Raw genomic sequence first — 26,115 nt, forward strand, 5'->3', positions numbered from 1 at the left:
CTTCCTGCAATTATTCTCACTTGCATCTTTTAATGTCTTCATACCTCTCTACAGAATGATATGCTGCTATCCATGTAGCATAAGCCAACTCGGTCATTATGGCTACACTTCCATTTTTCCATGAATGTTTTGACATCATAAACTGCTTCTTGAGCTAAATGTTCCAACATATTCTTGCACTATAAATATGTAAATATATGTACACATATTTTATCTAGATACAGATATGCACACACTACATATTTTATATATATATATATATATATATATATATATATATATATATATATATATATATATATACACACACACACACACACACACACACACACACACACCATTTCTAACTACCCCTCTTTAATCTCTTTTTCTTCCTACTTGCACAATTAAAGTATCAAAGTGTGTCACATCTATAAATTCTCTTTTCCAAAGAATACAGGTCCACAAAGCTCAGTTTCTTCTTATACTACATCCTTTCAAATTCTTATTTTATTAGCCCTTTAGACATTCTCAGTCAGCTGTTGCAATATTCTTGTATCTGTAAATATGTCTTGTTTCTTTCCTATGTGATCCTATTCATCCAGGTTGTACCTGAAAATGGTCCACTGAGATCAGTGCACTATCCTGGGTAAACAAATATAAATAAAAAAAAAAAACAAACAAATATTCTTTGTAGTTTATGTTACAGTACTGATCTTGGGAGGACTCCAAAAGCTACGGATTGGGAGGTTGGAATTTTGGGGGCCCCTAGGACAGCCGGTTCTGTAGAAACCTGCCCTAGCCCTGGATGGAGAGCCTAAACATGGCCTACAGATTTGCTGAAGGTGTGGACTGAAGATCAGGTGGAAGCTTCCAAGATGGCCTGAGTAGGACACCTTTTAAGAAGGCAGTAGTGGTCGCTAAGTTTCTCATGGAATGTACCCTGACAGATGTTGGTAGTTGCTTTCCATGATCAATATAGCAAAAGGTAACACAATTATCTATCGTCTGTTTGGAAAAAGGAGTGCCTTCCTTTCCTTCCGCAAAAGTCACCAAAAAGTCACCTGTTCTATTTGGAAACTGTATCCAGCTATGGTAATACCTGATCTGTTGGTGCATACCCAGGGAATGTAGGATTTGTTTAGTTTTACTTTGAGGGTTAGGGAAGTACACTGGTAGGCTTATGACTTGGTTTAAATAGAATACTGACACTACTTTGGACATGAAGGATGGGTCATTTTTCAAAGCAACTCTATCTCTATGGAATACAGTGAAGGCTTCTTCGTACATTAGGGTATGCAGTTCTTAGACCTGCCCGGCTGAGGTAATTGCTATCAGCAGGGTGGTCTTCTATGTGAGCACCTTTAGAGAAGCTAAGGCAGCTGACTCAAAAAGTGGTAGGGTAAGCTTTTCTAATAAACTGCTTAGGTCCCAAGAGGGTACTGGACTTTTCCTTGGTGGTCTCAGGTGTATTACTCCTTTCAGAAATGTTTTCAAATGGGAAGAGTACATTTAGGAGGAGAGCAAGGAATGCAATTGTAGATGCAGGGACTATAATACTTGAACAAGAAAGGCCCTGTTTAAATAATTCTGAAACTATTCCAGATTCATGCCAACATTATATGGCATCAGACCTTTGGCCTGGCACCAAACAGAAAACCTTTTCCAGTTTGATAAGTATGATTTTCTGGCAGTTGGATCTCTTGCCTTCTTAAAGATGCATAGGTTAGTGTTAGAAACCAATTCTCCCGGCTGTTATTTTGAGAGTGCTCAAGTGTGGATGGATGAATGACAGACACCTCGTGTAAGGTGAATAGATATATAACCAGGGGAACAGTATAGTATATCCTCTTGCTGAGGGTCAACAGAAGGGAGAACCAGTGTTGCCCCTGGCCTGAAGATAGCTACGAGTATCCTGCTTGGCCTGTCTGACCTCACTTTCGGCAGTACGCTGGAGATTAAGGGTAGTGGAGGGAAGGCATACAGGACAAGGTCTGTCCATTTAAAGGTGACGGGATCTGCTCTTCATGTCCCTGTTTGATGGGTTCTGAAGCAGAAACTTTGTAATTGTCTACACAAAGGAGGAGCAAAGAGAGCTATACATATCCCCATTGGTGGGTGAAGTTCAGGAAGGCATCCCTGTTCAGCATCCATTCACTGGGTTCCAGAAGATGCCTGCTATGGCGCTGTCCTGTCCCGGGATGTAGGATCTTATCAAATAAAAAGAATTCAGACCTGCACTTTCTGAATGCAAGTATCATCTGCAAGAAAGAAAATACTGAAAGAAGTGGTAATCCTCCTCCACAATGGTGACATCAAGTGCGGACAAGGCAGAAATTAAACTTTTTTAAACTCAAGTGCTGAACTAGCAACAACTCTAGTGCGTCAGCAGTGGCACTAGCAGATAACACAAGAAGGAAGAGAAGCAAATGAAAAATGTCAGCTGCAAAACATGCTCATTTCAGTTTTATTGTAATAATGCTGTAGTACCAAGCAATACTCATCGACAACAAAAACACTATAAGCAAAACACATATGGATTACACTGCTCAAGGTTTTAGTCCAGGCAACACAAAAACAAAAGACAGGATGAGTCATTATCATGTTAAGTACTCAACCTATGTTGAGACATTAAATTCATCTTTAGCACAGATATTCAATATACTTAACAGAATGTTAGTACCTGTGAAAGCAAAGGTCCTTCACATTTTCTAGGTATCTGTTATAGATTTCCTTTAGAGGATCCTGCAATAAAGAGCTGGTATCAGCAAGAGATTCATTCCAAGAGTCATTCCATGGTTCAGCATTTTCTTCAATGCACTTCAATATCTCTTTATCATGCGGAGACGTAATCTGAGCACCATTTTCCCAATAAACCTAAAAGACAGCAAATATTAATTTAAGGAGGAAAACATTTAGTTTGATATGACATGCTGACTTCAATTACTTATCTGTGAGGTACCACTGTGCGAGGTACTCAACAATAACAGCAGACTGACTGATTTGCTCTTGTACTCACAGCTTCATGGTGGAGTTACTGCAGGCCTTGGCACTAACTTCTTACACAGCAGTAATCTACAGTGAGCAATGGGGTGGAATGGCCTTCAGTTCTCAGTCATATTAGCATAACAGAGTAAAAAATATATAATAAAATCCATCTTGAAGTTATCCCTCCACCATTTCTAACTACCCCTCTTCAATCTCTTTCTTCCTACTTGCACAATTAAAGTATCAAAGTGTGTCACATCTATAAATTCTCTTTTCCAAAGAATACAAGTCCACAAAGCTCAGTTTCTTCTTATACTACATCCTTTCAAATTCTTATTTTATTAGCCCTTTAGACATTCTCAGTCAGCTGTTGCAATTTATTGCACCCTGTATGGCATCTAGAACTGAATAAGTACTCCATATGCAGCTGTAACAATTTCTTGTTATAATTAAGGAATGACTTCACCATCCCAAGGCCACGTTTCACACATAGCTGTAACAATACCTTGTGCAGGAGCAATTACTGCCTTTCCTTTTTCTCAGTAATTTCCAATGAACAACTTTCAAAATTAATCTTATTCTAGGAATTCCCTATAAAAGTGCAAAGCTCAGTATTTCTTTGCATTAAGATTACATTATATTGTATTAAAATCCTTTTGTCATCTTCCTGCTCACCTTACAGTCTCTGGTAGAGCTCTCTGTAGACATGCCTCCTCAGAGGAGAAACATACTGTGTGTGTTATCAGCAAGAAAAGATTATCTTGTTTTCCATCTCCAAAGAACATATGTGCGTATGTATGTATGTATATATAAAATAATTACATGAATACATAAATAATCAATCTAACCATGTCTTCAACAGAAAGCTCACCTATTGCGCCAGTTTACTCTACAATACACCATTTTAAGGCTCCAGTGCAAAATCTTTTAGCTCCTGCAATGACCACATATTGCGTCACAATGAAAGCCTCACCAAAGTCCAAGCCTATCACAGACAGTAACAATCTGGCATTCCTCCAATTGCCTCCTAACACAGAAGTAAAACAGACCAGACTGACAGAACCTGTATTATATAAACCCATGTTGATTTTCATCCACCAGATTAATTCAATGAAAAAAGATAACCCGCGCCTCTCTCAAAATGTTTTCTATTACCTTCCAAAAGCAGGAAGTACGATTAAGAGGTTGGTAATTCCAAGAAGCTTTGCCAGCTAAAATTTCCTACAGGGGAACCACTGCTACACACATCCAATATCAAATTACCACCTCAGTCTCCAATGAAACACTGTACAATAAAGTTAACAAATTGCCAATCGCCTTTTATGCTTATCAGAACCCTGAGGGCAAGATGTCTGGATGCTAAGGCTCATCACCCCTTAGTCTCTGCAAATGAATATTTATAAACTATGCTCAACTCGTCTATCAGTCCAGTCCTACTACCTTACATTTCCTACAGGATTGTAACCTTCCCTTCCTCTCTTTTATGAACAGGGAGAAACTTAATTTAGCAGCTGCCTTACCTTCTACTTGGCATTTGGTTTTCCTACCAAATCATCATACTGTACTAGTGCAATAGCCTACTAACAAGGATATCCTCATATTTGTTTCTTCCCTATCATTTTGTTTTTATTGAGCTCCATTATTAACAACATTTTTTAAATAATGATGGTGTCAACCAAGAAAATGATAAAAGTTATAGTATGCTTTAACATTTTTCACTATTAAACAAAAACAACTGTAAGACAAATATTAATGCTAAAGCTGGTGTATCGATTTCAATACAAATACCAAACAAACAAATACAAAACACCACAATCATCTCTGGACTCCTTCCTGAGTAACCAGGGTATACAATTATATTGTGAACTCCTGCCTGGTCTCTTCCATAACAGTGACCAATTCCATATTTACCAGATAATACATTGAAGAACAATTACTCTTTGAAGAGGGGATTTTTCAACATCCATTTAGTTGTGATAGCCTTATTAGACAGCAGTAAGACTACTGACAAAGCATACTCGTGTTTTGGCCAGTTCCCTTTTCAGGAGTTCCCAGCAAAAATATAAACAAAGGTAATATTATCCTACCTAGCCCTAAATTGGACAACACAGCTTGTAATTGCGACTTATATAAACAAAATTTAACATAGCTCACTGTCCAAAAAGGTATGCAACCAAGTGTCCTTAATAAGTTCATCACTCTGTAGGCATTTTCATCACAAAATTTTAAATCTATGTGATCAGGTAGCATATTTAGAGGCTACCTAAATCATTTTTCAGAGCTGATCTTATTCATCACTTTTCCCTACTCTTCAGCAGATTGAGTCTCTGTCTGTTACCTAACAAAAATTAGTTGTTTGTCCATCTACTCAGCAACCAATCTCTTCTCCAACCTTAGCTCTCAAGAATCCACTTCATGGAAGTGTCTCTTGACCAAAGGGATTCTTTTGGACCACCCCATCAAAAATTTCCTTCGACCTCTAGAAACTAAGTGACCTTGACTCTCAATGTAAGCGGATTCTGAAAGCATTCCCAGGACATAAAAATATGTTGCTTCCTACAATGGATTCCAATATTTATTTTTTGGCTGTCTTTTGACCCAGTCATTATTCAAAATGTACAGGTTATGGGAATTAGGAAGAATCAACAACATTCAAATTTTAAAGTCTCCATAAATCAATTCTGCATATCTGTGACAGTACCATAAAACACTGACTGTCTGGTTACATTCTACCCCCAAAAGGTAAAGTATGGGTCTTGACCAGTCACATCCTGTGCTGCCTATTCCAAATTTTCCACCTAGGCTCTGGAGACAAAGCATGCCACAGAGCCTAGGTGGAAAATTTGGAATACATTTTCCACCTAGGCTCTGGAGACAAAGCATGCCACTGACAAATTCTTGACTTAGCAATGCACCAATGGAAGTACAGATCTGGTAAGACTAGGCCCCTACTATCCCTAGGCATTGAGTTTAGCCCATGAATTGCTAGAATCTACCATTATTCCACAGCAATGAGGCTGACATGCTTTTTAAAGTTGAGAAAAATGTGGAATAAGATTAACATGTTTTTCAAAGATGAGACTAAGAGACTGCCTAGTGAATGTGGTAAAGCCTGAAATGTAAAGAAGGTCATGTAAACAAAATATTTGAATAGCTGAGACATTTTCGACAAAATCCTACAACTGCAGCTTCTATTTCTGCACCAAATGCTTACAGTTCTCTTTCAATTTTGTGTAGGAAAACTTTACCATCTCTGTAAAGGAAGGTACTATGAAGACACCATGATACACCTAATACAACCATATTATTATTATAACTAATTTTTTTTCTTAAACCGTCTAATGCAAAGAGTAACACCATCCAACTTGCAAGCAGATAGTGAGTAAAAGCAACAGAGTCTTTCAATTCTGCTCTCTCAGGAACACACAATATTTTTTTTAGTGCTTGAGCTTTTTTCTTGGGCTTGGCTTTATTGTAAGTATGTGTACAGGTTTCTTTTCTATCTTTTCGTGGATCAAGAGTAGCATCTGAATGACTGGTGAAAGCAGATTCTCTCCTCTGTCGGCTTATCAAACATCTCCCCTTTTATCTTATCCACCACAGACATTATTTAAAATAATGAAGTATATTCTCCACTACTGTAGGCTATGGCAAGATCCAATACCACTTCAGAATGCTGTTGCACACTGTCAAATATCGAACAACTTTCAAGGACCATGCATAGTTGAGGCGGGGTCAAAAAATCAAACATCACTAGCTACTTTTCTTTCATCATCGAAAGAACTGACATTCAGATATTCCAATAACCCTACATAATTACATTCCAGACAAAAAAGAGTTTTCTTTAAGATCTACTAGCACTACAACTATTTTTTTCACAGGGCCTACCTGCCATAATCAAATATCTTCCTCATATTTATTTTTAATACCATTCAACCTTATCCTCAACAGTTCCTTTTTCCTCAAAGATGCTTTTTACTCCAGTTTTAAGTTAATCCTGGTGCTCCTTCTCTTTAGCCTTCTTCATTTCTACAATGCATTTTCTACCTCCCCAATACTGTTTTGCTTCTTTATCTACCCATGTTAGTTATTGGTGACATACTAAGGTTTGAACTACAGCTACTCAGACTGTCAAAATGTGCCTTCCTGTACTAACAGACTCTTTTTTTGGTTGCAATGTAGAACCATGTTACACTGAGTTATAAGATCACATGTTCAAAGACTAATATTCCCTACATACTTCCTAAACTCTGTAGCTATTGCTTACTCATTCACAAAAACAAAGTGGAAAATATTCTTTTTTCCACGTCTGTTTTGGCCTCCATTTCCTCTATCCTCAACTGCAACCATAAAGACCTGATAACCTCTTGGCTTACTTAGTCAGGGATGGGGCCATTACCTAGGAGGGAAATAGGAAATTTGTGTATGCTCTTTGCTTTCAACCCAAAATATCCAACAGCCACAACTCATGGTCGGTTACACAGAGTTCAGTACAGTTGCAAGCTTCTGCAAACCCTCTGTGCTCAAATAAAATGAAATGCCCTCCTTGGTTAGAGTCAAATGTGAATTCCACCTCCACAAAAACAAACATATAAGGGCCTCTCCACCAGACAGTAGTCCTGCAGCAGAAACTGTGCTACCCTCCTCCACTAGGATAAGTGAGTAGTACTGAACACTCGCTTTGAGCCCTTAACAGATGGCTTCTCCAGCAACTTGGCCTCTACTCACACATTAATCAAACATGACACAATAAGTGCTTTGACGCTATATGCCATAACACCACCAGAACTGATAACATTCATTTTCCTTGAGGAAGTCTTTACTGCTTGCTTGAATGCAGGTTGATAGGGCTAACCAAAATGAACTTAACTTTGACAGCATGTTAGCAGAGGTCCCATGTTTTCTGGTTACACTATCAGAAAACAGTTTACTAGCTTCTAACAGTAGAAACAAACCTCTAACTCTCAGGACTGGGAGTGGAAGCAAACTCCACTTGCAATGACCATTTTTTTAGTTTAAACATCTAGATAAATATGACAACAGAACTTGAATAAATGACACCATAATAAAAGAGACAATCTGGATGATGTCAAGCTCCCAATAACAGGTAAACTAAAATCAATATGACAGATGAACTTTAAAAAGATGGAATAAAATGATTACACGAAAAGCACAATTTATCAGTTATACTATTCAGAATAAAAGATAAGCAATACTATTCAGAATTATTGAAAGAGCTAAAAAAATAAGGAACCCCACTAACTGCTTACATTTTCAAAGCAGTACACTTATTTATTAACAGAGCTCACATGAAAAAACTAAACGAAACAAAACACAAGTTAACTTAAGACACCAAATCGAAATATCTGTATCCCAATTCAAAAACCCATTAAAGAACAGGCTGTTTGATATCAAGTCTGTGAGTACTATTAAGTACTTGTAAATTCTGGCAAGAATTTGTAAGTGCATCTCTTGAATGTGTACATGGCTAGGCATCTTATGAGTCTTGTTTTTATTTGCTAGCACTGTTCCTAAGTTAGTGAGTGTGTGTGTGTGTGTGTGTGTGTGTGTGTGTGTGTGTGTGTGTGTGTGTGTGTGTGTGTGTGTGTGTGTGTACCCGCGCACAAACCCCTTTTCCAACAGTCAACACTACATTTAAATGTAAGATGCTATTTAAAGTTCTTACATTAAATGGAGTTTTTGCACAATATATGAACAATCTGTATGACAAGCATCTCTCTTTACTAGATTGCTAGTTCAGTCCTGAACTGTATTACTGTATCTCAGTTATTTGTTGCTTTAGTAAATTTTTGTTTTCATCATAGCTCACGAGCATCTCTGTGCAAATACATATGCACAGCATATGTAACTTGTATGAGAGCTCCACCAAGTATCATCACTGATTCTACTGTTGCCTGCATGTCTGACTAGACAGTCTTGCCATCCAATTTACTGCTGTAAACATCCTAGAATAAGACAAGAAAATGTAAATGCTGAGAACTTGATTTGGTAATCTTTAATCCTCAGCGATGTGCTTCTTCTGGTAAACTTCCTTTGCACTATTTCCAGCAAGAGGATTTTGGTATGTATGTGCAAACAAAATCTTGCATTACATTTTAATACTGGCTTTAGTGTTTCATACAAACTGCACAATAAAATCTGGTCTACAGTTAAGGTATTCAAATTAAAGTGTAGACTGTTCTGTATTATAATGCTCAAATAGTTTACTTCTGTGGCTGCAAGACACTAAAGATAAATCATTTGTAAACTATAAAATAACAAGGCACTATTACTTCCGATTTTTAATTCTAAGCCATCTGGTAATGTCTACTCACCTTTATCTTTTAAGAACTTTATTCACTATCACTGTCCACTGTACAGTGTGCAAAAGGTCTACAGTCATCTGCATATTTCAATACCTTGGAGCTTTTACTTAACTGGAAAGGTTAACAACAACTAATTAAATATAATTGGACCAAAAGCACATTATTGAGGGTCTCCTTTGAATAACACACATCATTATTTCATGGTCTTCAGCAAGTTAGTTTTGCTTTTATACCCTGGTTGAACCTGAAATATATCCACGTGAGCAGCTCTCTACCATGGTCCACAAATTTAAACAAAGAATGTTACCTGAAATGCATTCATTCATTTCATTCAGTTCAAGTTTTTCATGATCCTTTCAAATGGAATATAGTTAGGCTGGACCTATTTCCATACAGTATCCATACAGCTACAAACATTTCCATATCTAGTGTTTCCCTAAGTGGTCCATAAATGTTACTCAAACATTGCTACTGTAGACATATCATTTATGAATCTATGTTGAGATTAAATCCAAAACCTGGATGTATATTTGATCCTCACACAACAATTCAGTTACAGCTTTGAAATAATTCCCTTTACCTGAAATTATGCTTACAAGACTGTAGTTCAAAACTGAGCCAGAAGTACTACTTTAAAAATGGTTTACTATTGAAATTCTGAAACTGCATCGGTTGACCAGTCAAAATGCCGACCCAAAATGCTGAATTCAGAATTCTGAAACAGCAATAAAATCGAAAATGAATACAGCAACATCCGTAGATCGATGTATTTCATATAGCAGGAGGTGACATGCTATGCACATTAACGTACCATTACACTCTACAGTCAACAGTACGTTAATTGTACTACTTTGCAAGGGGGCTATGCCCCCTGCACCCACCACATCCCCTGCAAATCGAATATACTAACTACACGATCGCACTACAGTGAGGAAATGGGCTAAATTCTCTGTTCCTCACTGAACCATGTTCTCCCCACACAATGTCGAACTCAAATACTCAAACTACACTACTCATTTGCAGTGTAGCAGATGTATTTTTGTTTGACATTCTGCCCACTTGAAAATTGCATTTTGACCACATGCAGGTTAACCGAAGCAGCTTTGGAATTCTGATTGTAAACCTTTAAAAATTAGTGGTACAAGTCCTTCATGTATTGTTTATTTTATTTATGGACATTTGACTGCCAGGAAGGTTCGACTGGGTAGAAGCCCATTTTCAGTGGAAGCCCAGGGAGGAAAGCTCCAAACTTATGTAGTAATAAACACCTTACATGAAATAAATAAAAATCCCTTAACCTGTATACTATTTCACTTGAGAGGTTGTTTTGCATGTGACATATCAGTTTTGCTCTACACAATGACTTCTTTACCATATCTACTGTTGTTGTTATAAGACATGAGTTTGACAAAGCAATATTATGCACAAATATTCCTCTGCTCTTCTGATGCGTTCTAAAGTGATTACTGAGTAAAGTCTGTCATTGTATTTAATATGTATATATTTGTTATTATGCTTCAGATGACCTATTAGTGATGTAGTTAGAATATGACTATTTAGACCTTACTAAAATAAATTCTTATTTTGTTTTGTGGGAAGTTGACATTCAGACTTGGATTCTCACTGTTTTATTCTCTTTTTAGCTCCCTACATTATTTTCATAGCCTATATTTATTTCAGTTTACACACACACACACACACACACACACACACACATATATATATATATATATATATATATATATATATATATATATATATATATATATATATATATATATATATATATAAATATACATACATGAGTCGATAAATCTTTTATGTCCTTCACTTTCTCTGTAATAATACTTGAAAACCTTCTGTTCGTCACAGATTAGGCTTACAACTGTGAGTGTGAGAACTTCTGACTTTACAGTGCTCATTAGTAGGATTAAGGCATGTAGCTTTTAGTAAATATAAAATGTTTACTTGGTAGTTTGTGAAATTTCTCAGTCAGTTCTTTCCCAAGTTTTCTTAATTTATTAAAGATGACTTTATTGTAACTGTAAACAGTACCATGTGAAATATGGTCCCTGATATTAAATGTAATGGCAAAGTGACTTTTATGCACCTAAAGGTTGAGATACTCTTACAAAATTAACCCAAGTTATTACACTGAGACAAGTACAGAACACACTTTTTCTTCTACACAGAAAGGAGCAGATTTAGTATTAGTAGCAAGTCTTGTCTAGTTTACATTTGGGTAATTACAATCTTTCAATAAAATAGTCACCAACACTAACAATAGTCTACATAAGATGTGAAGGGAAGAAGTATGCTTTTCAGTATTCCTACTATGACAGTCAGCAATGAAGATATTAGTTTTTGAACTAATATTTCATGTTCCTCACTATTAAGATTATACTGTTACAGACAACATTACATACAAATACAGAAATCCCTCCACCTGACACTAGAGCTCCAAAACAACAGTACTTCTACAGAACAGTGGTATTCCATGCTACATTTACAACTTGACATTTTATGGCTTTCTGATGCAGAGAAAACTGAATGAGACTCGGTGGAAATGTCTGTGGCATAGCCTAGACATTCTCTAATGTTCACTATGTACAGTAAATGTTATCTGGGTCTCCTGCAGATTACAAGCTAATTTGGACTGTTCTGTCAACCTTATCTTGTGGTACCCAGGCACTGGCTGCACTGACATCACTTCTCTTAATGATAGGTCTGGTGATGCCTGCTGCAAATGTTGTAGGAGTTGAAAAGATACACACTAGCACTCCACAGCACTGGTGAATGCTACTCTACAGGCTGGGGTGACCAAACAACCAGTAAACAAGGAAGAATAATGTCAAAATAAAACTCTGCATAAGCAGCACTAAATACTGGGGTGGTGCTAGGAAAGTGCAGCAGCAACTGTTGCCAAGTACTGACAATGGGTTAACTGCTTGCGCAAAAGGCCTACGCTGGCTGCAAAATGCTTGCTGAAGTTACAGGACTGGAAAGCAGCAGTAATACAGTGTTGTGTACTTGTGAGTGCAACATTGACTACAGTGGGAAGATGCCATGCATGGAATTGGGAATAACTGAAACTATTGCCCTTTAGAAGACAGAATGAAAACTGCACTGCTAGGCTTTCCTGCTTAACCTTCAACGTGGCCTCTACTCATTTTCTGTCCTCTAATTGCTGGTAAGTGAGGCCCTGGGTGAAGCCATGTTCAGGAACATTTGCAGTTCTGTTCACCAGGGATATGGCTCCACAAGAGAAGTCAATACAACAATGTTCTTGGACATTGAGGTTAAGCTGGTTTGATTTGAAAAAACAAAGCAGTGTTTCAAATGTCTTGCATTAACATGGCTTTCATTGGAGACTAGGCAACTAGGCAGGCCTTTATCCAATTATGAGGATGGTTTTCATTTCTTCCTTCCATGTCTCCAAGTCACAAGTCAAACAATCACTGAACCAGGCAACTAAGTTGTTGTTTTGAAATTATACAAAATGGTGCAGTTATTTTCCTTGCAGGGGCAATAAAGACAGTAGGAATAGCTGTTTCTTGGAGTTATTTGCCCATTGAAAGGGTAGGGATTAAACAGTGGTCTTGCCCTGATGCTCTCCAGGTAATAAGAGAGGAGGCACTCTTTGAATGCTTTGCCGAGGCACTAAGTTATATTAAAATCTTGTACTTTTGCTGGCTGTTGTTTTGTGGACTGAAGTTTCATTTCTTTGCGGTTGTTGTTTCAATAGAGGTCACAGACCTGCACACTGACTTTGAATGGGGGATGCAAATGGCAAAATAAGTGTAAAACAGAAAAAAAACAAAATGTATTACCCAGGATTTCTGGCTTCAATCAGGGTGCTGATGCACAAAAATTAATGGCAATTTTTCTGGTAAAAAAACAAAGAAACAGTCTGTGATAATTTTTTTCAGTGACCAAACACGCATTATGGCAGCAAAGCAGTGAAGAATTGCAAGAGTCAGTAGCAAAGCAGTACAAGGGGAGCCGTGATGGGAATGAACAGCCTGAAGATTTGTAGGTTCTAATGCTGGTGGCATACAGTCCTGTCACTAATGATATTACCAGGTCTTAAAAGAGCCTGAAAACAGAGGTGATGGTCACCTTGAAAAGCACAAGAGATAAACTTAAAGCAGTTGAACCAGCACATTCAAACATGGGATAAGCAAGCCTGTTAATGATGAAGGCAAAGCCCCATGGGGGAGGGTTCTAGAAAAGTGGGTGATACTGTAAATTCACTTTAATACGACTGCTTAACGAGTTGGTGCTGGACTGAAATTTTGCTCCCACAAAGATGTAATGTTCAGAGATGCTGATCATGGAATAGTAAGACCTTAATTAGACATATGCCAGAGACAGGACAGGACAGGCCCTTCAGTAATCTGACAGGGATTGTAAAATATACCACTCCGCCCAAACAGAGAACATTTTCCCTTCAGCAAAATAAGTTCAAGTGGAATGTGCATTGGCATCTTCAACCAACTTTAAAACGTCAGACAGGAAATCTAGGAATCTAAAGGAGGAGCCATGCCTGAAGTTGTCACCTCAGCAAGGGTAAGCCTTCCTTAGCTTGTACTAAGACAGGTTGCTGTATGGCCTGGTCCTTGAGAGCCTGAAAATTCAGGGACAAGGGTGAATAAGCATTCTTTTCTTATTGCTCCTATAAAACTCAGATGAAAGAGAAAGTCATCATCCAGCAACTTCCCCTTGCCCTTTTGAATTGATAACAGGAGGGATGTTTTCACCTGTATGGTAAAGAACTAGAGCATCAGGATGCCCAGCTCACTGTAAAACTCAACCAAACAAGGTTACCTATTTCTGAGCTTCATAAGACCACTGGAGCTGTCACTGAGGGAAGTCACTAGTGAACTTGATCCCCCCAGAAAATGAACAGCATTAAGAAGGAAGTATAGTATCATTATCTTCAACTATATCAAACACAAGGCCCAAGGATTCTAAGACCTCTCCTCCCATAGGGAGAGCGATGATGAAGGTGACGCTAGCCTATCCCTATCCCATCTTCAACTATATCAAACACAAGGCCCAAGGATTCTAAGACCTCTCTTCCCATAGGGAGAGCGATGGTGAAGGTGACGCTAGCCTATCCCATCTTCAACTATATCAAACACAAGGCCCAAGGATTCTAAGACCTCTCTTCCCATAGGGAGAGCGATGGTGAAGGTTACGCTAGCCTATCCCATCTTCAACTATATCAAACACAAGGCCCAAGGATTCTAAGACCTCTCTTCCCATAGGGAGAGCGATGGTGAAGGTGACGCTAGCCTATCCCATCTTCAACTATATCAAACACAAGGCCCAAGGATTCTAAGACCTCTCTTCCCATAGGGAGAGCGATGGTGAAGGTGACGCTAGCCTATCCCTAGACTCCAGCAGTAAGATGCCTTGGCTTCCACAACACAGCAGGTAGCATGAAAAAAAGGAGACAAAATATTAAAGTCATGGAGTCCCAGTACTGAAGACAATGCAACTGAAAGGTGGCATCTTTCAGAAAAATCTTATATTCAGATTAAAGATGTGTATCAAAATGTGATCCAAAATGGTGCGCACTCACTCCCACAAAACCAGGTCTCACCATGTGACAAACACTGCATATCCCATACAATGTCCATGACAACCCCTATGGGGTTAAAGGAAATACAGCACTCTTACCAACTTTAATCAGCAATCCTTCTGCAAAGTACAAGGGCCACGAAGAACAGATGCTAAATCTTGAGTAAAACCACAGAGCCCTCACTGTGGGACTTATGGGGATGCTCAGTCAGCTTTCTGAGCATAGTCTAGCTTCTGATTCTTCCAAGTATGAAGTCTGATATGGATACCTTGAAAAACATGAACTAGTGTGTCTGCAGACAGTGTGCCTCTTACACTTCTCATTAACACTCAAAGGATGTGAATCAAAGGACAGGTAGTGACTCCCAAGGAGTATACACAGCTGCATCATGGATGAACCATTTAGGAAAAGGCTTTGGCTGATGCTTGACCAACCTTTGTCCTTTCTGACTGTTATCAACCCAGGACTGTACCAGGAACCCTACTGCCATTCCTTGTGCTAGGCAGCCTCCACAACCGCCATTATGGTCTTTAGATCATCTCACCTCCCACTGGTGTCTAGACCGAAGCAGACAAACCTTTAACAATGCCTCAAATAGTGCCTCTCCTTGTGACATGCCACCTGCAGGAACACATTACAATTAAGGACATAACCATGGGTGATTTCTTGTGAAGCACATCTGAATTACAATCAGAAACATATGACACACAGAAAAGAACCATGTGCAAGGGCTGAGCTTACCCTCCTACTGTGACGTAGAGTGTTATGACATGTGTTGGTAAAAGGCACACACATTCCAAGAGGAAATTACAACAGTTTGTCTTTTACAGAAGGGCCTTTGAATTCAGATAAGTGTGATTCTGAAAGATAGATTGACTATTTTAGGTGTCACCAAGTTTAGAGAACTTGATAAACGTGTAAACTGAATACTAAGGTAATGGTCTCTCAACTGATGAACAATAACACTTGTGAAGTGTGTATCCAAGGTTAGCTTCTGTTATAACACTGGGTGGGATGCATGACCACTCCCATCAGGAGTTTGCTATACTTGACACAGCAAAAAATTAAAAATCTGCGAATCATTTATAAACTACCAGTCTAGACAAATGTTTGCTGCCTACTGGGAGATGAAGATTATAGCAACAGGTCTAATGGATGCTTTCTCCTGGTAAGCTTAAGAGAGTACTGTAACTGCCAGTGTACATCTAAAACATGCAAACATTTTCATTCTTTAACAGAGTGCTGGTAGAAAAATGGGATCTGGGCAGTCTGATTCATGGAGTTCAATGGCAAACAGAACATAAAATGCAACTCAGTATGAAGAGGCATCTTCTCAATATAAAGCTGTTCTACAACAGCTTACTAAAAAAAATTTTCTAATCATTAAATCCTTCTCCTAAAGGTGATTGCCTCTAAGAGAGCAAACATCTATTTTGCAATGCATGATGCTGTTTCAAAATCAAATGCAGATTTCTTCCTCATGGACATCGTTCAAATCTCAAACTAGAATGACAGACACTTCCAGGGTCTTAATTTAATCAAACCAAATAAGTGAAATGGTCACTACCACTTTCAGCAGTAATTAAGACCCCCAAGGACAAAGGTAAATGCAATAATTACAGACACTTTAAAGTATCCAATCACCCAGAATGTTTATTTATTTTACATTTGTTAACCAGGTTAGTCTGGCTGGGCTTTTGGCTCATTTTCAGTAGACACCCGGGTAGAAAAGCTCCTCAGGACTAAAAAACAATTTATTAAATTTTAGTAACATAGTGGTAACAATCAGCTATAGAATCTTACAAGCAGAGACCTGGACAGGTGGGAAGAAACTGCAATACCTGAAGAAAACTCATGCAAACAAAAGGAGAATACAGAAATTCCAAATGTGATAGGAAATCAGAATTAAACCCTTAGACCTTGGAGTTCTGAGAGGCCATGCTGAGACAGAGATCAGTAATTCCTTTTAAGGAGACTTTGTAAAAGGAGGCTTTATGACGGTCTCTTTTAAGTTATGCAAGGTTATGCCTAAGCTATGATTTAGGAAGTTGAGACAGACAATGCAGCAATTTAACTGGAAACACAATTATCTAGTGTTGGTTTGGAAGTTGAGTCACACATGTGAATGCTGTGTCTGGTTCAGCAGACTTTCAAGAATTAGCCCCTCAATGATGGCATCAACAAATACTGATATTATTGTGAAATCCTTTTAGTTAATTGGCAGACTCTTCCACAGGCACTCATGATTGTGCCATTATAAAGTTTTTAAAGTGTGATGATTTAAGTTACATAAATAAAAAAATCACTGATGAAACAGTTAACTTTAATGACCCAGGAAACAATTTCATTTTATAAACAAGATTTCTTCAGTCTTAAGCACTCAGGCAAGGACAAACACTTAAATACTTAAAACAATATTCTAACCGTTTCATTTTAAATCAGATTTAAAATTCTCTGAATCATTTAATCCAGAATGGGTTTGGACATTTAGTCTTGCCTGCCAGATACATTCTCTCCAATCTAAAAAATCTACAGCGTTCAATTTATACTTATTCCATCAAAAAATTAGGTAGAAATATTTGGAGAATTCTTATTGGCTTTCCTGACACCTTAAAAGTGGTGGGTAATGCCCCAGCTTTTGCAATGAAAAAGGAGAAGTGTTCTTAAGAGTCTTTTTGAAATAAATCTAGTTACAATTCTAGGGAGGGGATGTAAGAAAAGAGCTATGTTTTAATTGCAATTTTTGCAAATATGTGTTCGATGATATCCCTATGAATCAAATTAGAGATATGGAAGCATTTTTAAAACATGCTTCAAATTGTAAAACAAAGCTTGCTGTGTATACTGGTATTTGTAAAAAAAATGTGAAGCATTTTCTTTTTAAAGGATAGTTAGTTAGCTAGTTGCAGTCTGTTAACCGGGAGCCCATTTTCAGTGGAGACCCTGGGAGAAAAGCTCCACAGTACAATAAAGAAAACAATCAGACAAATTTATATACAATGGTAATATGCCATTATCTAACGTATTGGACTACAAAGTTAAAAACTCACTTAGCAATTCAGTGGTCAGAAAAATAGTAGTGATACATATTACAAACATTTTTAGAGATAATCATTGCATGGAGGATTTTTAGATAAACAGAGTGTAGAAAGTAGGGAGAGGATATATCATTAGAGCTGGGTATTCAAGGAGGCTGAGTGCAGGCATAGTTCCAGGTAAAAGTTAGGTAAGTGTGCAGAGAAGTTTTGAAGTGGGAAGGATTTGGGGATTGTTCTTATTGCTAATGGTAGAGCATTGCAATTCTTCGCTAAAGAGTAAGAGAAGAGAGGCTGGCCAAGCAGCAGGTTTGTTTTGTGAATCTGAAGAAGCTGCTGGTTCTCAAATCTAAAGGGCCTATTTGGCAGGTAGAAGGTGAAGATAGAACTAACGGTGGGGACAATCAGAAGGATTAAAAAAGAAGTTAAGTACTTACCATAACGTTCCATGTGATGTGTTCATCTCGCCTTTGTTCTTACACACGGGTTCGGAGCCAATCATCGGCTCCGAGTCGGCCGCATTGCAAAGCTCTGCATCTTAGAGAAGCTCGAGACCAGACCATATCCCACAATCCTCCCGGCCATTCCTCAGATCTAGTTTGCGAGAAACCAGACCTCTAACCCTCACCTCAGTGCAAGACATACACATTCACACAGATATCCATGAATACCCTCTGACTATAATAAGTAATTCTTATGGGCGGTGCACCATATCCTAATGAGGACACAGGCCAAAGAACCCTAGAAGAAGTAAGAAAAATCCCGACCAAACTCTGGTCTTACCTGTTCTTCCATAACATGTGAGAAAGGGGGGGGGGGATGTAAGAACAAAGGCGAGATGAACACATCACATGGAACGTTATGGTAAGTACATAACTTCTTTATGTGAAAGTGTTCAATCTCGCCGTTTATTCTTACACACGGGTAGCGTCCCTAGCTACGTCACCCCGGGTGACTCATGGAAGAATGTTCCTGAGCACAGTGGAACCAAAGGATGTCCTGTCCTTGGAGGTCCTGTCAACCTTATAATGAGTGATAAATGTATGAGGCTTAGCCAAGGTAGCTGCTGCACAAATCGTGTCCAAAGGTAAGCAAGCTGCATGAGCCAAGGAAGTGGAGACGGACTTGGTAGAATGAGCCTTAGGCTTGAAAGGTAATGACTGATTCTTACTAGAGTACACAAATGCTATACAATCGGAAAGCCATTTAGATAAGGTACGTTTCGTGACTGCCATACCCTTTTTGTTGTCTGCAAACGAGACAAACAGCTGATCTGACTTTCTGTGATCTTTAGTCCTGTCCAGGTAAAATCTTAGCTGCCTATGAGCATCCAACTTGTGCAGCATATACTCCAGTCTGTTTGTATGATTCTTGAAAAACGTGGGGAGCTCTATGGATTGGTTGATACTTAGGACAGAACATACCTTGGGGAGGAATGACGGGTTTGTGCGCAAACAGACTATCTGGGTGAAAGATCAAGTACGGTGGTCTGACTGACAACGCTTGTAACTCTGATACTCTTCGAGCTGAAGTGACTGCCACGAGAAATAGTGTCTTCCACGATAAAAACTTTAGTAGGCAGGATGAAGCCGGTTCGAAGGGAGGTAACATCAGTTGTGACAATAACAGGTTCAAATTCCATGGGAAAAAGGGCTCCCGAATGGGTGGACGAATGTGGAAGGTTCCTTTCATAAAAGCCTTGCAAAGCCTGTGAGACATAATAGAAGAGCCCCCCTCACCAATATGAAAGTTAGATATAGCCAACTGTACTCTCAAGGTGGAAGTTGAGGCCCCTTCGTGAAAGAGAATTGATAAGAATTCCAGAACTTTGTGTAGTGGAGCTACCAAGGGATCTATGTGTTGGCTAGACGCCCAACATACAAAACGTTTCCATTTGCTTCTGTAAAGCTTTCTGGTGGAGGCTTTATGAGAGGCAACCAGAATGTGTTGAACTGCAGGAGAAAGAAGATCTGACCTGGCTAGAGAGGGAAGCGGAGCAGCCAAGCTGTCAGTTTTAGGGATTGGAGAGATGGGTGAGGAACTCCCAATGAATGAGTCAATAGATCTGGTACAGGGTCCAGAATCCAAGGTTCCTCCTTTTGATGGGCTCGAAGAAAGGGAAACCATATCTGCCGAGGCCAGAATGGCGCTATGAGTATTATTGTCCTTTCCAGGTCTCTGGCTTTCTGTAGAAATTTGGGAATCAACGGGATAGGAGGGAATGCATAGAGGAGACCCAGGGGCCAATCGTGCACCAGTGGGTCCATGGGAACATCCCCCGGAGGGGGTAGAAGGGCAAAATAGCTTCTGCATTTCGCATTCAACTGAGATGCAAACAGATCGCAGCAAGGCTGGCCCCATCTGCGGAAGATCCTTTCCGCCACCTGTGGATTGAGGGACCATTCGTGAGGTAACAGGATGGCTCTACTCAACCTGTCCGCAATGACGTTGGATGACCCCGGGATATGCATTGCCAGTAGAAAGCGACCCGTGGACTCTGCCCATTACCAAATTCTCATGGCCTCTCTGCATAATGGGTAAGACTTGGTTCCCCCTTGCTTGTTTATGTACCAGACCACAGACATATTGTTCGTCTGTACTGCCACTGTTCCCAGAGGTAAGAGAGCTTGGAAGTGTTGCAACGTTAGGAACACCGCCCACAACTCCAGAACATTTATGTGCAGGTTGTACTCCATGTTGGACCATTCCCCTTGGACTGTTCTTCCCTGAGACTGTTCTTCCCTGAAAAAGTCCCCCCACCCTATCAGAGAAGCGTCCGTAGTGATTGTGGCCGTCGGGTTGGGTAGGACAAACGGACAACGCATTGTAAGGTCCTGCCTGTTTACCCACCATGAAAATCTCGTTTGCATGAGTTTATCAGTATCTCGTGCGGTAAGGGTAGTTGCTGGAACGACCATTATGTGAAAAGCAGCCATTGGAGGACCCTCATGTGCAATCTCCCCATGGGAACTGCGATCAGAGACGCTGCCATTAACTCCAGAACTTTTAACACTAGCCTGGCTGCAGCTTTCCTGTTCTGAAGAATAAGAAGAACCTGTTCTTTGAGGGCTGACGCCCTTAGTGGAGGAAGCTTTAACAGTGTTAACCGTGTATGTAGGTCTGCTCCAATGAATGAGATATGCTGTGAGGGCGATAAGACAGATTTTCGAAATTAATTGAAATTCCTAAGTGGGAACAAAGGTCGACTGTGTAGTCTCTGGCTTGAACAAGACGATGCCTGGTGGTGGCGGTGAGGAGCCAGTCGTTCAAATACGGAAACACCCGGAATCCTTGTCGTCTCAAGTGAGACGCCACTACTGCCATGCATTTGGTGAATACCCTGGGGGCTGAGGCGAGTCCAAAGGGCAGAGCTCGAAATTGAAAATGACTGGCTTCCAGCCGGAAGTGCAGGTGATCTCTGGATGGCCTGGCCATTTTGATGTGGTAGTACGCGTCTTTGAGATCTATTGAGCACATCCAATCGTCCTTCTGTAAGAAGGGAAGGATCAACTGTAGCGTGACCATCCGGAAATTTTCCTTCCTTACGAAGGTGTTGAGATTGCTGAGATCCAAAATCGGTCTCCAGTCCCCTGTCTTCTTTGGAACTAAAAAGAACCTTGAGTAAGTTCCAGATCCTCTTTGGTCCGCCGGGACTGGCTGGATGACTCTTTTTTTGAGCAGCTTTGAAATTTCTACAGCTGCTGGACCTTGCAGATGGGGTGGCACATCTGGAAGTCTCTTTCGTTGAGGTGGTGTAGACATAAAGGGAATTATGTATCCTCTGGTTACTACGCTTTTTACCCAAGAATCCGAAGTAAGATTTAGCCAGGCCTGTGGGTAAAAAGCCAAGCGACCCCCGACCGCCTCCAGAGTAGAACAGTCAGGCCTCCATTCAGGAGTGCTGGAAGGGCTTCCCAGAGACTGTATCCCTGTCGCCCTGATTTTGCGGACCCCCTCTGCCCCCGGGGCGGCGTCTTCATTTCTTCCCCCTCCTCTGCCTCTGGAGGGGGCATCACCCTGTGTGGCTTGGAAAGATCCCTGAGTCTTACGGAACCACATTTTTCCGCCTCGTTGCCCTTTGGGGTACGGTCTAGATGGTGCAGAAAAACAGACTCCAACAGCAGACAGGGTCTTCCCCTCTTGCTCACACCCAGTTAAAGTCTCCTTAACTTTGGGCCCAAAGAGTGTGGCATCATCAAAGGGGGTGTTGGCAAAGGAAGACTTGAAGGCTTCCGCAAAGGAGCACAGCCACATCCAGGATTGTCTACGGAGAGCAATCGCTGAAGCTGCAGCTCTACTCGATCCTTCGGCTGCATATGAGATGAGCCTCATGGACGAGTTTGCTATTGAAGTAAGGGTGTTGAGTTGTGCTGTCACCTTATCTGAGACAGCAGCATCTGTGTTACCCTGGAGGGTATCTCCCAGTTCTTTAATGAGATCCCTCTGTAGACATGTAAAATGTGTCAAATAGTTTAGCGAACGCATGGAAAAAGTCACTGAACTAAAAACGCGCTTCCCATACCTGTCCATAGTCCTAGAATCCTTATTAGGAAGAAGAACAGAAGAGGAAGACTCAGACATTTCCTTCTTCGTGGCCGCTGCCACCACCATAGCGTCGACCGGGACTCCTTTAGTGAGATAGGCCTTATCCTGGGGGGCCGTGATAAATTTGTTTGGTTTTCGGGGGACCAGTTCCACTGTGTACGGTGTTTCCCACGCCCTTCGCGTGATCAAGTCCATCAACTCATCGAAGGGCGGGGTCACCCAGGAGGTAGAAGGTTGAGCCCCAAAAGCCTTCAGCGACACTGACTCATCCTCAGTGGGGGTTAGGGACTGCCAATCACCCCTCTGTTTCAAGATCTTCAGGACGTCTGCAAATGACACATCCTCAGAGGGGGATCGTGGGAACCCCTCTGCCTCATCTAAATCGGTGTCAGAAGTTAGGGATTTCTGTGGAGAATCAATGTGCCTCCTCTTGCACAATCTCTTCCTCAGAACCTCATCAGAGGGGGCTTCTGGTGAGGCCTCTGAAGAACAGGGATCACCCTCTGGGGCTGGCTGAGGCAATGGGGCTCTACGCTTAGGGTGAATCGAGGGGGCAGAAACAGAAAGAGGCCCTTTAGGGGAAGGAGAAGACGCCTCCGATGAAGTAGTTGTCTGAGCAGACAATACCTTCCTCATAAGGTCGAAAGCCCCCGAGCCCCGGGCCGAGGAATCCTCCGGTTCCGAAGAACGCGGAAGCATCACCGACACCTGAAATGTGGGCTTCGACCCCAAGGACGGAGCCGAACTAATCTGCGCTGAGGCCCCGAAAGGGAGAGTCGGCACCAAAAATTCGGTACAATTCTCGGTCCCGGAACCAAGGAGAGATCGTCGGCTCTGCGACTCCCCTACAGGTTCCGAAGGAGTCGAAGTCAATGGTGCCGATCGTGCAACGGACAGGTTCGGCACCGAGGGCTCCACTAGCATCAGATCATCTTCTCCCGGCTCCGAAGACTGGACGAGTCTCGAAGGAGGACCTGTTGGAGACACATGGGAGGGCTTCTAGTTTCGACACCAATTGGGATGAAACTGAAATCAGCTTGGAAAGGGCCATGTTTTCCATTAGTTTCTGCATGACACGATCCACATCAGTATCGGATAAGGGTCTGGAAGACTGGGCCGAAGACGGCACCGACCGAAGAATCGATGGTGGAGGTAGCTCCGACACCGGTTCCAAGACCTGGGGCTCAGTGAAAAATAACCATTCGATGCTCGGCCCCGAGGTCTGTGAAACCGGCGAACGAATCTTAGAAGATGAGCTCGGAGCCGATGACATGGGCTCCGACATCTTCGACCCCTTCGAAGACTTAGAAGCCTGGTCGGACTTCTCCAAGGCCTCCTGAAAGTCAGGTTTAAGTAAACCCCTGTCAATAAGCTTCCTGCATCTCTTCTGTCATGACCCTCCCGCTACAGGAATGACAGATGGAGCAAACCTCCTGCAAATGGAGAGGGCCAAGGCAGTAGACACAGGAAGCGTGATTGTCAGTGATGGACATTTTCTGTCCACACTGACATCTCTTAAAGCCGGATTTGGCATTCTCCGACATTTTACAATCAAGCTAAACACTGAAAAAAACAGTGAAAAATAGAAAAAAATACTAGCCAACAATAAATATGTATATATAATATGAAATACACACAAGCTATTATAACACTACTAGAAAAAGTCAGAAACTAGTAGGGCGAAGCCCAAACCTATGAATCTAAGTATATATATATATATATATATATATATATATATATATATATATATATATATATAAATATATGATATAGATCAAGAAAAATACACACACACACACACACACACTCTCTATAATATCTATCTAGGCTAAAGCTAAAAAAACTATTAAAGATTTGCAAAGAAATTCTGCTCATCTCCAAGATAAACTAAATTGTTCGCTGGCCCGAGCTCTCCTCGACCGATCTGTTGCGGTGGCAAACTAGATCTGAGGAATGGCAGGGAGGATTGTGGGATATGGTCTGGTCTCGAGCTTCTCTAAGATGCAGAGCTTTGCAATGCGGCCAACTCGGAGCCGATCATCGTGTGTAAGAACAAACAGCGAGATTGAACACTTTCACATCATAAGTTTATGAGCAGTGGCAAACTGCAGACAGTTGAAGTAGTTTGGTAGTTCCAGCCATTTTAGGCAATGAAGAGCAGTACAGTGATGAGATAAGTTTTTGGAATTTGTTGCAAATTTTGCAATTTTTACTGTAACATGTCTCAAGTTTGGCTATTAGAGTGGTTTGGAGGTTGGTGAGTAGAGGGGTTCCATACATTAGGGAGGGGAGAAGTTAAGTGGAAGTAAGGGTTGTTTGGAGGAGGGGCTAAGGAACTGGTTGTGCCTATACAGCATTACAAGTTTCTGATTATTTTTTTTGATGATTTACTGCAGGTGTATATCAAATTTTACGTGTTTGTCTGTGTATACTCCTAGAATCTTTGTGTGGCAGACAATTTCTATAAGTGCTTTACTTTGGGAGTAGATACTGAACATGGCTTTTTCCAACAGAGTTGATTTTTTGGGGGGTGAGAAGCATGATCTTGGATTTGTTTGGGTTAAGGGCTAGGTGGTTTTTAAGCATCCAGGACTTCGTGAAGGTTGTTTGGGTTTTGAGTTGGAGTTCAGAGAATGAGTCAGCTAAGCAGATGATGGTTGAGTTGTCTGCATACTGAATAAGGTCTCCATTGGTCACAGACATGTGGAAATTGTTAATGAAAATATTGAATAGGAAGGGACCACATATACAGCCTTGAGGAATGCCAGTAGAGGTCTTAAGATACAAAGAAACAGATTTTTGCCATTTGATGACCCGTTGCCTGTGTTTTAAATAGCTACAAAACCACGAGAATGGTGGGGGAAGTCCAAAGTTAGCGAGTTGTGACAGCAGTAAAATGTGGGAAAAGTATTATATGCCTTTGATAGATCTAAGAATATGGTAGTTACTATTTTCCTGTTATCACAAGCTCTATTAACAGTATCCAGGAAAGAAATAAGGGCATTTGTAGTGCTGTGGCCAGGTCTGAAACCATGTCACGTGGAGGATAGAAGGCGGTTATTCAGTAGGCAGGGCATTAAATGAATGTGAATGCACTTTTCCAAGATCTTAGAGATAGGGAATAGGATAGTGATTGGGCGAAAGTTGGAGATGTCCTTGTTTTTGACGCCCTTGTGAAGTCGAAGCATGTAGGCTTTCATCCATAATTTGGGCACCTAAGATTCTTGAATGGATCTATTAATTAGGGTACTTATTTTGTATGCAATGGCTTCGGCAGCAATCTTTAGGAATGTTGGGGGTAAACTATCAGGTGTGTTACAGCAGGGTTTAAGCTTAAGGAGTAGTCTTTTAATAGTTGTGGTAGAAATGGGGTTGAAAATGAAATCAGGGGTAGAATGGGGGTTGGGTTCAAGTGTGGAAGAGCTGCTTGTAGAGATGGGGTGGGAGGAGGAGATTTTTTGTTGCAGCAGTGTCAGTTAGGGTATGTCTGTCACAAGGAAAACTGGCGGTGATGTTGGCTATAGAATTTAGAAAAAAACAGAGAGAGAAACCTTTTTGAAAGAAGGTTTGTCAGGGTGTGGATAAGGATTGTTTTTTGTGCCAGGGTTCAGGAGAGATGAGAGGGAATTCCAGAATTTTTGGGTTTTTTTATGGT

At 40.6% G+C, this 26,115-nt stretch overlaps 1 protein-coding gene across 1 annotated transcript in view; it reads right to left on the reverse strand.

Annotated features, from left to right (window-relative positions):
- PGM2L1 (phosphoglucomutase 2 like 1) overlaps positions 1-26,115 on the reverse strand; it is an 865,950-nt gene that overhangs the window by 404,686 nt on the left and 435,149 nt on the right. Inside the window, exon 6 of the mRNA XM_044072679.1 lies at positions 2,663-2,856. Within this exon, the coding sequence (XP_043928614.1) occupies positions 2,663-2,856 (194 nt within the window). The remainder of the gene's footprint in view (positions 1-2,662; positions 2,857-26,115) is intronic.

Source organism: Protopterus annectens, chromosome 5.part0, assembly GCF_019279795.1.
Source record: "Protopterus annectens isolate FY-2018-M chromosome 5.part0, PAN1.0, whole genome shotgun sequence".
NCBI lineage: Eukaryota > Metazoa > Chordata > Ceratodontiformes > Protopteridae > Protopterus > Protopterus annectens.